A 16,406-nucleotide genomic window follows, 5' to 3' on the forward strand; every position below is an offset into this window, starting at 1 on the left:
GTTATTAAATTTAGTGAAGTGATCACATTGTTAGGTATATAAATGTGAAGTCACTATGTTGTACACCTGAAACTAATGTAATATTGTATACTTTAATTAAAAAAATAAATCCTCACAATCATCGTACGAAGTAGGTGATATTACCATCCCTGTTTTACAGGTAAGAAAACAGAGGCAGAGTAGGGTTGGATAGCCTAAGGTCACACAGTTGGGAAGCAGAACTGGGATTTGAGACTAGGTAATCTTGCTTTTGATTGTTGCTGTCAACCAGTGCCTCTCAGATTAAAATTCAGATGTGAATATAATGTATGTTTCAGAAGCAGAGAATAAGAATAAAAGAATAAAAGCCCATGGGAGCAGAATAGGTCAGATTTATCTCCCTAAGTCTAGGGCGGAGAGAGGGGAATTAATACCTGTTTATGATGAGGTATAAGTCAAGGAAAGACTATCCTTTTACAGAGACAAAGCCAATATGGCCCCCAAATGCCCCATTTGATATATGACGTCTGACCCATCCTGGAACAGAGAAAATGAGAGTAGTGATGCAAGATTGGGGAGGGACATCCAAGACCACAACTTGCAAAAGGCAGGATATGAACAAAAGAGAATGCCTCAGAGAGGAAGCTCTGCAACAGGGCTGTGTGGAGGCCTTCCTCATTTATTACACAACACATGCCAATTGTGGGTGATAAATCCAGTGTGAGTGAAGACAACTTGAGTAATCAGGGATAATATCATGATGTAGGTCACAAAGGATTCTTAACTTGAATTCTATGGGCGCCTCCCCACCCAGGGGTCTGTAGGTAGAATTCATGAGAGTATGTGAACTAAGGAAAAATTATATCTTTATTTTCACTAACCTTCTAACTGAAATTTAGCATATCTTTCAATTATGAATATTGACGACAAACCAGAGAAATATCAGCAGAACTTGACTTTGTCAGCAATAGAAATCACAAATATTTTCATATTACATTAAAATTGCTGCAGATACCTTAAAATACCATTTATATTCATCACTACATTATCAAATAACATAATTTGAGGATATTTCACATTTTGATAAGTATATTTGAATAAAACTGGTTTCCTTTATAATCCTATGTATTTTATGCATTAAAAAATATTCTGGTCAAGATCATGCAATGGGGCAAGAACAGTCTTTTCAACATGGTGCTGGGAAAATGGGATATCCACACGGAAAAGAATGAAGTCGGATCCGTACTTTACACCACACAAAATTAACTCATAAGTGGATTAAAGATGTAAATTTAAGAGCTAAAACTCTAAAAAAACTCTTAGAAGAAAACATAGGAGGAAATCTTCATGATCTTGAATTTCACAATAGTTTCTTAAATATGATACCAAATCACAGGCAACAAAAGAAAACAAATAGATAAATTGGATTTCATTAAAATTAAAAACTGTTGTGCACCAAAGGACATTATCAACAGAGTGAAAAGACAATGTACAGGATGGGAGAAAACATTTGCAAATCATATCTGATAAGCGTTTAATATCCAGAATATATAAAGAACTCCTACAACTCAATAACAAAAGACAAACAACCTAATTTTTAAAAGGGCAAAAGCAGTAAGTAGACATTCCTCCAAAGAAGATATACAAATGACCAATAAGCACATAAAGAAATGTTCATCATATTTAGTTACAAACAAACAAATAAAACCCACAGTGAGACACCATTTCACACCTACTAGGGCATCTATAATAAAAAAAGGTAAATAACAAATGTTGGCAAAGATATGGAGAAATTGGAACACTTGTACATTGCTGGTGTAGAATGCTTTACCGCTGTAAAAAAAAAGTTTGGCATTTCCTCAAAAAGTTAAACATAGAATTACCATGTTTTCCAACAATTCTACTTCTAGGTAAATACCTAAAAGATTTTAAAAAAGGACCTCAACAGTTATTCCTATGCCAATATTCATGGCAGTGTTATTCACAATAACCAAAAAGTAGAAACAACTCAAGTGTTCACCAACAGATGAATGGATAAACAAAACGTGATATATACATGTAATGAAATAGTATCAGCCACAAAATGAAATGACGTATGATTCATGGTACAACATGGATGGACCTTGAAAACAGTATGCTAAGTAAAATAAACAAGACACGAAAGACAAATATTGTATGATTCCACCCAAATGAAATATCTAGAATAGGCAACTCCTAGAAATAGAAAGTAGAAGAGAGGTTACCAGGAGCTGAGAGGAGTGGAAAATGGGGAGTTATTGCTTAATGGGTACAGAGTTTCTGTTTAAGGTGATGAAAATGTTCTGGAAACAGTGGTGATGGTTACACAATATTGTGCATGCCATTAATGCTGATTTGTACATTTAAAAATGGGTAAAATGGCCAATTTTATTTTACCCCAAAAAGTTTAAAAAAAGAAAAAATTATTTTAAAAAGAGGTTCATAAGTTTTACCAGACTGCTAAAAGTTTCACAGCACAATGGAAAACAGTATGGAGGTTCCTCAAAAAATTAAGAATTGATTTACCATATGACCCAGCAATCCCTCTCCTGGGTATCTACCCAAAAAGTCTGAAAACAATTACCCATAAAGATATGTACAGAAGGTGCCAAAAAAATGTATACATATTTTAAGAAAGGAAAAAACTGTATTAAAATTTTAATACTCAACATATACCGGTAACAAAAGATGAATACAAGTCACGTGTATACATTTTTTTGGCACCCCCAGTATACTCCGACGTTCATTGCTGCATTATTGACAGTGGCCAAAAACATGGAAACAACCAAAGTATCCTTCAACAGATGACTGGATAAAGAAATGTGGTATACATACACAATGGAATACTACTCTACTGTAAGAAAAGATGAAATACTGCCATTTGTGACAACATGGATGGATCTTGAGATTATTTTGCTAAGCGAAATAAGTCAAACAGAAAAGTCGAGAACAGTATGACTTCACTCATATGTGGGATATAAAACTAAAAGAGACAGGGATGGCTGGTTAGCTCACTTGGTTAGAGCATGGTGCTGATAACACCAAGGTTGCCAATTCAATCCCCGCACAAGCTGCACCCTCATGAAAGAAAGGAAGGAAGGAAGGAAGGAAGGAAGGAAGGAAGGAAGGAAGGAAGGAAGGAAGGAAGGAAGGAACAAGCAAACAAACACTGAAAGCAACAAAGGACCAGGACAAAGAACAAAAACTCACAGACACAGACAACAGTTTAGTGGTTACCAGAGGGTAAGGGGGTCGGGGGTGGTAGAAGAGGGTAAAGGGAGTCAAATATATGGTGATGGAAGGAGAAATGACTCTGGGTGGTGAGCACACAATGTGATATATAAATGATGTATTATAGAATTGTACACTTGAAGTGTATAGAATTGTACACTTGAAACCTATATAATTTTACCAACCATTGTCACTCCAATAAACATTAATTTTTTAAAAAATTCCACAAAGAAAAAGAAAGAAATAGAATGGTAAAAAATAAATAAATAAATAGCTTCACAGGACAAAAACAGGTTAGGAGTCCCTGAACTGCAGGGCCTGTATAGTCACAGTGAGAATCAGAGGAGGTGGGTTCCATGCCGAGTACTAGGTGGGCACCGCTAGACCTGAGAGCAGAAGGATCTCATTCTGCCACCATTAATTAGTCCAGCATGGTTGACTTTGATGTTGTTGTTGTTGGTAACGAAGCTGGTAATGGTGGTTCATCAAACAATGTCTTTAGTAAATATCATCCCTAGATGCTGTGGGGGCCACCCAAGGTCTCTATGCTCAGAAAGTTTACAATCAAGGAGGTACCACAAGACAAGGCGCGCGCGCACACACACACACACACACACACACACACACACACGTGAAGAGAAATCACACAGAAAACCATGGGTCTCAATGACAGGAATTCAGAGGAGGAAGACAGAAGTGGGTACCAAAGGAGCCAAAGTCTGGCTATGGTGCTCCCCGCTTGGTGGCAGGTCAGGGAGCACACACACGCACCGGCACTGCACGTGGTGACTGACGGTGGTGATGTCAATGTCCACGTTCCCAGAGGAAGCGGTCCTCCTCCTGTGCTCCTGGTGAAAGGTCTCCTCATTGTACACGTGTCGCTTCACGTCATACGTGAAAAAACTGCCCTTATATTTAGAGTCAGCACTCTGAATGCGCCTCTCTGGTTGCATCATTCCTGGACCAAGGGAAAGAGATCACACAGAAACCAATTTTAAAAATTCTAGATCATTTAAAATAAAATTTCCATATGATACCTGGCGTCTGCATAACACATTACAGTATTATAAAACTTTCTCGTGTTGTACAATTTTATACTCAAAACCACCCCTTCAAGAATGCAAGGTGTGTACTATTCTTATTTTTCAAATGGAGAAACCAACACCCAGAATTTTAAACAGGCCTGGCTGTTAAACAATTAGAATCAGGACTAGAACCCAGGCATCCTGCTAGGAAGCCTACTTTTCTTTATATTAAAAAATGTGGTAGGGAAATGATTAAGAGGTAACAGTCAGTATAACCACCAATTTTCACTGAAAATGCTAAGGGTTAAATGGTCAGTTGATTCAGTGTCTTCTAACTCCTTCTCTATCTGAAATAGCATCCATCATTACTCCCTTACCCTTTGCTGTTCTTTACAGCATCTGCCAACACCTCATTCAATATTTGTCTATTTTATCACTGTCTGTTTCCCACACTAAAATGTAAGTCTAAGAGGCAGGGCTTTGACTGTTCATGGCTGTATTCTCAGGGCTCAGAATAGTGCCTGACACTTAGCAGACCCTCAACAAATATTTCTTGAACGACTGTCAAGCATCCAGTTAGTGGCTTCCTGGTGTAACAGAAAAAGCATTGCACAGGGTCTCAGGAGACTGGAGTTCCAGCCCTGGCTGTTTTCTAACTAGCTGTATGATTGTGGGCAAGTTTCTTAGAAAATGAGTTTCAGTTTCCTAGTCCATAAAATGACATGGTTGGACTTCATGATCTCCCTTAGAGCTCACATAGTTTAAAAAAATCTGTATGATCCTGTTCTTTTAAGAGAATGAGGAGGAGGAGTTAATGACAATGGATATCGATCCATCTCTGGGAGAAAGTATAACCATTCTCGATCATCTGTGTTTCTGAATAATAAAAAGGCATAAATTCTAAAATTCTTCCATATAAATGTGAATATATATATATGCATCTACATCTACATATACATACATATAACGGCTATAAAATATATAGGGAGGCACAGATTATGTAGATTATACCAATAGTTCTTTAATAGGTGAGGCTGCAAACAAGTGGAATGTATCAGCAACTTCGTTTTCCTTCAGAATGATCATGAATCACCATTATCATCACCAACATTTATAGAGCACTTACTATATGACAAGCATTGCACTAGATTTTTTCTCGTAAGTTTTCTCATTTAATTCCCACAACAATCCTAATATTACTATTGCCCCTATTTTATAGATGATAAAACTGAGGTTTTAGAGAAGTTAAGTAACTGGGCCGCAAAAATGCATGTAAGTATTTTTACCCTCAAAGCATTGGGTAGCAGTAGTGTGCTATATAACACCTATTAACTGAAGATCACAAATTCAGTAAAGAAGTGAGAATGTGGTTGGGGTAAAGAGAAGAGGATGGAAGAGGTATTTTACAATGTATCGCTTAAGAGAATTAGTATTTCATGTCTTTTACAGAAAACCACATGTAGAATTGTACATTAAAACATAACTAATATTTTTCCGCTTTCCCCCCACCCATAGGAATGTTGATCCAGTTTTCCTTATTTGTTTTCATGTAATCTTACAATAAACTTTCATTAGTAGGAGATATCTGTCCTGGCAACTAAAAGAGCCTAATTAATCTGCTAATTATATTGAGATTATAGTAACTGCCATCCTGGGTTAGATCCAGGGTCCAGAATCCAGCATTTGGTTTCTGAAAGTGGCACTAAGGTAGGGTTGGCGAGAAGCAGGCAATGTGTGAATATCAAGACATGGTGGGAATGGTGGGGCTGGAGAGCGGCGACTCAGCTCCTGTGATTGTTGGCATGGGTCATGCTGGGCCCAGCATCTTCTGACTTTTAAATGTTATCAATTACTTTTTTTTAAAAGAGTCAATTCAAATACCTGTTCTAAAAAACTATATATATCTATTTTTTAAATTTTTATTGGGGACTATTGGGGAACAGTGTGTTTTTCCAGGCATCCCATGCAGAATTTGAACCAGCAACCTTGTCATTGAGAGCTTGTGCTCTAACCAAATGAGCTGTCCAGTAGCCCCACCAGCAGCTCAGTGGCAGCTCGTTGTCTTCAATCTAGTTGTGGAGGGCGCAGCTCACTGGCCCATGTGGGAATCGAACCAACAACCTTGTTGTTCAGAGCTCACACTCTAACTAATTGAGCCATCCGGCTACCCTCAATTACTTTTTAAAAACACAGTACACATCTAACAAAACACGTCTGCAGGCTGGATTCGGTCTGTGGACCACCATTGTGTTACTTCTTTACCAAGAGCCTTGTTGTTGAACACACAGAATAGCCTCATCTCCTCCAATCACAAATTATAGTTTATCCCCCAAGAATTTCTCTCTTTGCAGAAGCTGATGTATTCATATTTTCTGTTGAAGTACCCTTTGGGGGTATGATTTCCCATAAATTCACTTATGGAAAGTAGTAGTAGTTCATTTTATTGTCTTCAGTCTACATCATCTCTCTTTCAGAGGTGGCCTTCATCTACCAGACTAGGATTTGGCAAGTTCATCTGCTTTTACTTTCACAACTTTATAAATTTCTCCCATACGTACTCTTGGCCTTCATTTATTTCCGACTAAAGAATGCTATTTCACCTGTGGTCAATTAGTGTTCCATAAACATTTGCTGACTGCTAAGTGCTCTGGGGATATAAAGACCACACATTGTTAGACTAAAAATAGGAAAATATAGTGCTGTAAGTGTTTAGAGATGGGAAAGACAGGAATTAACATTTACTGCTGCCCCGCCATATGCCAGGTTCTTCACACATCATCTCAGGAGATAGGTACTATTTTCCTGACAATGATTATATTCATTTTACTGATGAATTTAGTGAGTTCCTTAGAGTCCTACAATAATTAAATAGCAGAACCAGAATCTGAACCCAGTCTTTCTGATTCCAAAATAGATACCACATCCTAATACCATGCAATCTCCTACAGAGTGGAATTAATAATCCCAACCTAGAGGAATGAGGAAGGTCTCCTGGAAGAGATGATTTGAGCTCTCCTCTAAACTAGGGGCAGGGAGGAGAATAGGTATATTTGAGGAAGAGGATAGGATAAGTTACAGAGGTAACAAGATAATACGGCATGTAATTCAATAGATCTGAGTAGAGTCAATGTTAAACCCAAAAAAGTAGGTTATGGCCTATTCTTAGAGGGTCTTGAATGCTGGGTTCAACCTGGACTTTTTAGCTATTTAAAGTGTTTGAGCAGATGTAGTAACATGGACAGAGACACGTTTTGGGAAGACGAGTTGTCTCATTGGTACGGTCTAGAGCTGTGCTGTTGAGTACGGTAGCCACTGGCCACCTGTGGCTATGTAAATTTAATTAACTAAAATAAAACCTTCAGTTCCTCAGTCACACTAGCTACATTTCAAGTGTTCAACAGCCACAGGTGGCAGGGGCCACCCGACGGGATAGCACAGACATAAAACATTTGCATCATCACATTAAGTTCTATTAAACAGTGCTTGGATATAGAAGCAGCGGAGGTAAGAAGAACTATTGGAGACCATTACCTTTACAGTGGTCTAAGGGAGAGGTACTCAGTCACCACTCATGGGACCGTAGTGAGAATGGCTAGGAGGGGCAGGTGGAAAGCTGTCTTTACGGGGCTCCTCACAGGACTGGCTAATGGCAGCAAGGGAAAATACATGATTTCCTTATTGGGTATTTTTTCAGTCTTCTCTGGAATTCCTCCAGCTCCATTATGTCTTTCTTGATTTCATAGAAAACCTAGTGGCTTGTTTTTTCATGCACTTAGCAGGACTCTTCCCCACAAGGTACGATGACCAGAAGCTCCTACTGACAAGTGGCAGATGTATTTGGTGGGGAGAAGGTGATGCATTTCAGAAAAAAAGTCACCCAAGCCACATTGATGGGATAATGACTTTTTAGCGGAGAAAACACAAGAGGGAGTCTCTGTGACTGACTCCTGAGGCATTAGTGTGAGGGGACCTCTGCGCGCAGTGTGATAAACAACAGGCTACGCTCTACTCATAATCTTGAAGATAAATGTCCACTTAGAAAAAAATACTCGGATGCTTTCTGCCATAGGACAAAATATTTAGGTGGGTGGACCGTGGGTCTGAATTACTTAAGGTTTAATTTTCTAATGCGATAAATGTGACATCATTTTGGGGTATCTGGATTCACTACTAATAGAAATAGTTTGATTTCTGTAGCTCACACTCCATCCCCACACAAATAGCATCAGCATCATCCGGGAACTAAATTAGAAATGCAAATTCTCAGGCCCCACCTAGAAAGTCCTGATTAATCAGAAACTTTGAGGATGGGCCAGCAGTCCGGTTTAAGAAGCCCTCCTGGTGATCCTGATACACAATAAAGTAGGAGAACCACTATAAATGTAGCCAAGTATCTTTACTTAGCTTTTCAACACTAAATTTGGAGGCACTGTCAAAAGACAGGCACTTTTGAACTAGCTTCTTCGCACCCCAAACTACCCCTATCTATCCAGCCATCCATTGATTCGGTGTTGAAAGTATTTTAAAAGTCAAGAATAAAAAATGTAAATGCAACCCAATTTTCTGACTATTGACCCAATAGATGAAATCCTGAACCTCAGTTTAGATGCAAGAATCTTTCCCCTGGTATCATCATCTTTCATACGTTCTCTATAATCATGGGAAGGTAAAATTCACTTCCAAAATTTCAAAATAAGCATTGGAATCCCATCAGAAACAGTTCGTTGCCTGTTACCATCTACATTTTTCTGGGGAGTGTATTTGGAATATAGAAGAGGCACAAGCAGAGCCCTGCTTTTAGTATATACTTCAGTCACTCTGTTTAGTGGCTGGCGCTGGATAACAAGGTGACAGCCCTCAAGGAGCTGACCATTAGACACATAAACAACTACTTCACTGCGACGTGATGAGAGTATTACAAGTAGAGCGTGTTGGACAGAACTCATTATTTGGGTGGGCATGTTGGAGAGGGCTTCACGGGGGTCATTGATACATAAATAGGATTCGATAAGAGAAAGGGGCCAAGTAGGGGGATGGTGAAAGTCGGGGTTCAGAGGGAACAAAACGCACAAAAGCAGTGAGGTCTGAAAGTATGAGGCGTGTCTGGGCATGGGCAATCGGGCCTCAGGAGATGGATGGGGTAGTCCCGTGGGGCTTGGGCAGCCGGCAGCGGTCCAGTTCTGGGGCTTCTGACAACTCGGGCCAACGAGTTTGAAACGATTCAGCTTGCAAAACACACACAACTGTATCTTGCCATTGCCATTTCACACGTCCTTTCAAAAAGTAGAGACAATACCTCTGAGAGAGAAGCTCCCAGGGACGACCTTCATTCTTTCATTCCACAAATATTGCCTGAACACCCGCGACGTGCCTGGCCCTGTCCATGACGGACGCAGCCCCCGCCCGAGGACTTGGAAATGTAACCAGGGGCTGGTCCCTCGCACCCGGCCGCCTCGCCGCTCGCAACCTGCAGCCCCCGCACCCGGGCATCCCCGGGCAGTGGCTCACCTGGTTCCTCGGCGGGGGCGGGAGTCGGAGCCCCACGCAGCTCCGGCTCGGCTGGCGGCGCTGCAGACGCGGACGCCGGCGGTTCCCGAGCCGTTGCGGCCGAATCCGCTGGCGTTCCGGCGGGCGGGGGACAAGAGTGGGGGCGAGGAAGGGGAGCATGGGCAGCGGGGGTGGGGAGCTGGAAGAGGGGTACCTGAGTTGAGCTCCCGGTATTTGGGCCGTGGAAGCTCCTAACCTGTGCCCCCCAGGCCTCCACTGGCGTCCAGGTTTGACTATTCTTGATTGAGAGCCTACCTAATGCCACGCCTCGCGCACAGCATTTCACATACAGTAATTCACTGAAGTCTCTCCACAACCATATCAGGTCAGAAGAGGCATGGGGAAACTGGAAGCTAGAGGGTCACCCAGTTCTCCAACCCTAGCACTTGGTCCCACAAGCGTGGCTCCTCCCACTGAAGGACACGCTCCTGCCCAGGTCTCCTGCTCTGGTCTCTCTCCCACTGTTTCTCACTACAGCCTTCTTTTCTGATCCGCCCACGTGCAGTTTTACACTTACAGGATTGCTGTATTAATGGCTAACATATTATTCACTTTACCTATTCCTTTTTGTAAATTGTTTCATCCCTTTATAGGGTAGGGTTTTGTTTGTTTGTTTGTTTGTTTTTAATCTCTTTCATTAACTGCTGAATCCTCAGTGCCTAAAACAATGTGGTAGATATAGTAAGTGCTCGTGAAATTTGCGTTGAATGATTGAACGATTGCCCTGCAGTTAATTGTAAGCTCCATATAGGCAGCAACTGTGTCTGTTTTTAAATCACCCTTCCATTAGAAGTGCCTGGCATCAATACATATTTATTGCGTAAGTGACTGAATGTACTACTCACTTCATCTTTATCTTTTTGGTCACTCTTACCTCATCATCCCAATTTGTCAGATAAACTTATGAATTTCTTAGGATTCCTACTTCCAAGTGTCCTCCCTTGGATCCATTCACTCATCTCCTTGATTCCCATTGCACCCCTCTTTTTCTTCACAGTCACAGTTTTGCTCTCACTTCCTCCTTCAACCTCCATTACTTCTTTGAAAGCTCCCTAACCTGCGGTCAGCTTGGAACATTTTCAAGCAGTGCGTCTTCGTAGGAAAGAGAATCCAGGATAAGCCCTGTTGAATCCAAAAAAGCTTTACACAAATCACCCTTGAATCTGGCTTGGGTTTTGTTTGTTTTTTCCTTGAGGAGAACTGAGAATCCTGCACCACCTCCTAAATTGTTCATCATTTGTTCAACAAATATTTATGGGGTATCTTTTATGTTCTAGGCACTGTGTTAGATGCTGGGACAAGATAGGCAAAGTCTGAGCACTCCAAAGGATGCATAGCATAACACAAAAGAGAATAGTCACGAGAAGTGAAGAAAGACCATTGTCCTGGCTTGGACCTAGTTATTTCTAAGCAAAATAATTATGAGAATAAGATAGGGTCCAACTCTTCTGCTTATTGTAACATGCTTCAGCATATGGATAGGGTTATATTAACTTGCCCATTCACATTTATTATCTTGTTCAGCTTTACAAATGACTCTACTAGGTGGGAAGGTAAGACAGGAATTCTCTTTTGCAGAACTAAGGTCTAAGAAAGGTCCACTGACTTGCCTAAGAAGACACTGCCAGAAGACTACTCTGCCCTTTTCTTACTCTGAGAGGCATGAATTCAATGCTCAAAACCTTCTTCAGTGGAAGCTCTTCAGGTCAGGAGTCAGTTTCAAATCCTCAACGTAGTGGTTTTAAAAATGCTTTTCCAAGGGAAAAGCATCAGAGACTTCCCTGAATCAGAAATGCCTGAGGCATATTGTAAAATTGCACATTCTTGGTGCCCATCGTAGACCAATCCAATCAGACTCCTTGTGGGTCCTGGGAATCTGCATTTTTAAACTCCCAATGTGATTCTTTTGCACATAAAAGTTTGAGAACTACTAGGAGAGTTTGGGTGAAAAATCTCAGCCTTAATGCAGGGTTAATATTTGCTTTTGGGACAGATTTCATCAAAATTCTGAAGAGTAAGCCATATGTCCTTGAGCAGATGGGAATGTTACGGCTTTTTGGCCAGAATTTTTCTCTCTCTCTTTCTTTTTTTAAATGCAGTTATTTCTTGGAAATTTGGGATTCCGCTGAGCTGGTGCTCTATTGCTGGTAACTAACCACTGTTCAAAGATCTTTTGGCTCTTTTCCCCGACACCCTATTTGTCACTGTCGCTTTCCACCACGAAGCCATGCAGTTGCTCCGCCGACCACGGTGGGGCGCACGCGGCATGTGTTGCCTGCTTATCCTCTCTTTCCCGGGTCCGCCTTCGCGCCCTTAATAAGAACATACCCCGAGAATTCCTGCCTCTGGTCTCCAGCTGTTGCTCTCTTCTCGCGAGAACTGCTATTCCCGTCCTCTCCCCTCATCAACCCCCTCCCGTGGGCAGGTTCCATATTGGGTAAAATCTCGGCTCGCGTAGAGTCTCGGGTGCTGTTCTCGCGAGAGTACGGCGGGAGGCTCCTGTTCGCTGGCTCTGGAACGGCGACCACTGAAACCTCAGCGGGCACAGCTGCTGTAGCCCTAGTCCCGTGGCGTAGCCCAGAATCGGCCTGGTCCGGAGAGGGTGCAGGGAGAGCGTGGCCGGCGCAGCCCTGAGCGCCGGAGCGCGCCCCTGCTCTTAGCAGGGCTTGCCCTCGTCGTGAAGGCGCGTCCAGCCGCTGCAGCTGACAGGGGCAGCGCGCGCGGGAGTCGGCGGGGTCGCGGCAGCCGCACCTGCGCGTGCGGCCAGTGCGGGATCCCAGCCCCACCCGGCGGGCAACGAAGGCCAGGGAGCGGGTGCGGGTGCAGGCGGGGCCCGCGGAGGGCCACCTCCTCGCCCCGCGGCCGCCGCTGGAAGATGTCTCAGGAAAGGCCCACGTTTTACCGGCAGGAACTGAACAAGACTATCTGGGAGGTGCCCGAGCGTTATCAGAACCTGTCCCCGGTGGGCTCCGGCGCCTATGGCTCCGTGTGGTGAGTGTCACTGGGCTTGGGGCTGTGGTGGCTGGCTGGCCCTGCATGCCCCAGAGCCAGGCCTGCCCCCACGGCTCAGCGATGCACCAAGCGGCAGGAATTTTCCTTGGGGGAGGGCATCGCTGCCCCTTCGACCCCTGTCCAGCACTCCCTGTGCCCCTTGCACCCCTCACCCTGCACACCTAGGTAGGTGCTCAGCTGTGTGCAGGACGCAGGTCCACGGTGGGCGGTGGGTCGTGGTGCTGGAGCTCAGCCCTGGCTCGCACCCTGCACATTCCTTTCTTGGGGGTTGCTGCTCCGGGGGAGGCTTTTTCAGGGGGTCTCCCTGCTGGCGTCGAGCAGGAGGACCCTCTCCGGAGGTGCGCCCATCGTGGGCTCCGGAGCCTGCCCTCTGAGCAGACAAACCCGGGGAGCTGCCCCGAGAAGCAGAAGAGCAAAGCCCGACCGGGAGACGGCGGTAAACCGAACAAAACGCGACGAAGGGCGTTCTGTCCCGGCTTCTTTGCAAACCTCTGTCGAAATCCCATTTTGAGAAGCGTTCTTTTTGAATTCGCACTTGAATTAGCAGCGACCCATAGAGCTTAAAATACCGACTTTATCTCGGTGAGCACTGTGCCAGCTCGAGTGGTGTGTTTCCGATTCGGTTGAAAGCGTATTTCCTTTTCGCAGAGTGGGGGGTGGGGGGTAGTGCTTGCAAGAACCCTGCAGCTTGAGAAACTGGCGGCCTCACTGATTAGTCACATACCACTGCTCATTTAAGTATTGTTTGACAAAACAATTTTCTCATTTGGTGCAAGTAAGATTCAGATCCGTTGGACGCCCTCGAGATCAAAAAGTTAGGAACAATGGTGGGAGGTATTGTAAATGTTTTTTAATTGCGATAATTCTTGTGAATAGTACTATGTTTTTAAAGTCCCTGAGAGAGTTTGCAGGGACCTTATCTACATTTGTCGCCTGAGGAGACACAGTGGTTTTCGTAAGGATATGGAATATATAAAAAAGGAAGGAAGAGACACTTTTCAGCTTTAATTCGCACTGTGAGTGTGTTTTACACTAAATTCATACCTTAAAATTTCCGGACCTGAAGTATTACACTAATTTCTCTAACTTCCAAGGTTTTCTCACTGTATTTTAGATTTAATGTAATTTGAGAGCTCCTGATCTGAAACTGATTCACGTAATTCCTACCCATACATCATTGGAAAGGGGTCTACATACAATTACTTTTTGTTTTGGAACAAATTCCAGGCTTTTGAACATATTAGTCTTTAAATAGAATTCCCCTGTTTCTTAAAGTCACACTCACATCATGAATTTCCTGTTCAGTAGAATCTTCTGGGTAATTGAGATTGTGCAATTGTGTCTCACAGCAGATCATATTGCATTTTCTAGTTCAAGCTGCTTGAATTATGTTGCTAAGGCACGATGCTTGACATCTTTTCCACATTTTTATAGTACAGCAGTCTACATTTTAAGGGAATTTGCAGCATTTTACTGTGTGTGTGTGTGTGTGTGTGTGTTATTGATTTGCTAATTTTCAAAGATGTATTTGGTCATTGCTCCTTTCATAGCTCATTAGTTTATTTTTAATTCTTGAATTGATACATTAATTTTTGTAGTACCAAGGTTTTGTTTCTAGTGTTTAAACTTGAATGGAGTGAGTGATACAGCAGAGAATATAACTCAACTGTGGTGAGTTGAGCAAACTTGAAAGGAACTACTTGCAGGGTTTCCCTACTGTTGGTGTGGGTAGCTCTGCACTGGAATTGAAGATCCAGATTTACAGTGGAGTGCCATTCAAGTGAACTCCACATTTCTTTAGTGCTAGTATACTTTCTGGCTTATAGAAGCCAGGAATATCTGACACTTGGAATAATTTCGTTAAACAGGTTTTTAAAAATAGGTAATACATTCACACTGTATAAAATTCAGAAGGTATAAAAGGATATTCAGTGAAAAGTCTTTTCTTCTGTTCTCCAACTATGCTATTCCTTTCGTCAGAGACAGCCACTGTTAAGTTTGTTTTGTGTCTTTCCAAGAGGCAGAGTTGTTTTTTAGTAGTATTTCTGTAAAAGGGATTTAAGGTGTAACCTATTACATTGGTGGAAGAAAATACAACTGATATTTTGTGACAGTTGACTAAACCAATATAATGAATTTTTGGATTGAAAATATCAGAATTTAGATTTACAAGTAAGTGTTATAATCAGAGTCATTCTTTCAATTAGCAACTTTTCAGGTGTGTCAGACAACACTTCTTTTGAACTTCTCTTAGAATCCATTTTGGAGCCTGTGTTATTTTTCACTATCTTCATCCTTGGGGTGCAGATTTGATTTTAGCGAATAACAAAGAAAATCAAATTGAATCCAAATAATTGAGAGAATTAGGACTAAAGTGTGGTGAAAAAGATTAAGCAGTCAGCTTGGTGATACTGTTTTATGTCAAATAGGAGTCTCAACTATAAAGTATGACACACAATTTCTTGTGTGACTTGTAGAACTGGATCTGAAGTCTGTTCCCCAAAAAAATCTCGGGAAGTATTTTAAGACATGCAACATAACTGAAATATGTGTCAGTTTTTTAATTTGATTGCTCTGAAGTGCAATGCACTTCGAAGTGTAACTTAAAATTATTTTTAATTAAGGCTATTTTCATTTAAAAAATTTTTGCTAAGTTTATAGTAAAAAAGCAAATAGTAAGTAGCCTTTGTGATAAACAATCATGAATGAAAGATCAAGGAATCAGACTAGAAATTTGAGAATTGATAGGGTTTTACAAATACACTTTTTTTTTTTTTTAAAGAAGTAAAGGGAACTAAACTAAGTCTTGCAGTTTTAAGGAACTTTGTACATTGTCTGTGAGGGGAAATGAAGCAAAGTTGTTTAAGAATATGTTGTTGCAAAGCATTGATTTTGTGGTTTGGGGACAGAAGGGGGTGGGAATCTTTGTGGTGATTTTAAGGAAATATAAACAGGAACTTAATAGGTTTTCTCTGGGGTACGGTTTTTCCAGACCCTGCTGTTGATTAGAGGAGGTGTGGGGGGCGAAGGGGGAGGGGCACTGGTAACCATAAAATAGGTGAGAGTTGAGAATTACTCTTAAATCATACTTAATTATTTATTCAACAGTATTTATTAAACATCAACTGTGGACCTGACAGCGGACTGGGTTTCTTGAGATAGAGTGCCGAACAAGACAGGACAAGATAATACATTCCCTCGCAGAACTTACAGCCTAATATGAATAAGAACGACATTTTATGGATTGCTTACTATGTGCTGTGCAGTTTATATTTATCACCAGTATATAAAGTATATAACAAGACTTTTAGTTAAGAGGATGACAAAATTTACTGAGAAATCAAATCCAGCTTCCTAGATGTTTTGTAGAACATGATTGTATGTAAATAAATCTAATAAAAATAAATGAAGCTAAGTTGTTTTAGAATTAATGGCCATTCACCACTTCAAATCTTTTTTTTTCCCCTTCTTTAAGATGAGCCAGGGCACATGTAAATAAAAATACGGCACCACTGAGTACGCAAAGATGAACTGTCTTGACTCCTCATCAGTGAGAGGGGATTGCCCTTTACTTTTCTAGTGATAATAGGCGGG

At 41.7% G+C, this 16,406-nt stretch overlaps 2 protein-coding genes across 12 annotated transcripts in view; one reads left to right on the forward strand and one right to left on the reverse strand.

The window, feature by feature from the left end:
- SLC26A8 (solute carrier family 26 member 8) overlaps positions 1-12,186 on the reverse strand; it is an 80,206-nt gene extending 68,020 nt beyond the window's left edge. For all 10 annotated transcript variants that reach the window (XM_074332852.1, XM_019738820.2, XM_019738822.2 and 7 more), the window contains exons 1-2: positions 9,762-12,186; positions 4,000-4,186 (exon numbers count right to left, since the gene is read on the reverse strand). In XM_074332852.1, coding sequence (XP_074188953.1) covers positions 4,000-4,096 — 97 coding nt within the window. In that variant the 5' untranslated portion in view covers positions 4,097-4,186; positions 9,762-12,186. The remainder of the gene's footprint in view (positions 1-3,999; positions 4,187-9,761) is intronic.
- A 90-nt stretch (positions 12,187-12,276) lies between these two features.
- MAPK14 (mitogen-activated protein kinase 14) overlaps positions 12,277-16,406 on the forward strand; it is a 67,297-nt gene continuing 63,167 nt past the window's right edge. For both annotated transcript variants that reach the window (XM_019738749.2, XM_019738750.2), the window contains exon 1: positions 12,277-12,791. In XM_019738749.2, coding sequence (XP_019594308.1) covers positions 12,676-12,791 — 116 coding nt within the window. In that variant the 5' untranslated portion in view covers positions 12,277-12,675. The remainder of the gene's footprint in view (positions 12,792-16,406) is intronic.

Source organism: Rhinolophus sinicus, linkage group LG05, assembly GCF_036562045.2.
Source record: "Rhinolophus sinicus isolate RSC01 linkage group LG05, ASM3656204v1, whole genome shotgun sequence".
In the NCBI taxonomy this organism is placed as follows: domain Eukaryota; kingdom Metazoa; phylum Chordata; class Mammalia; order Chiroptera; family Rhinolophidae; genus Rhinolophus; species Rhinolophus sinicus.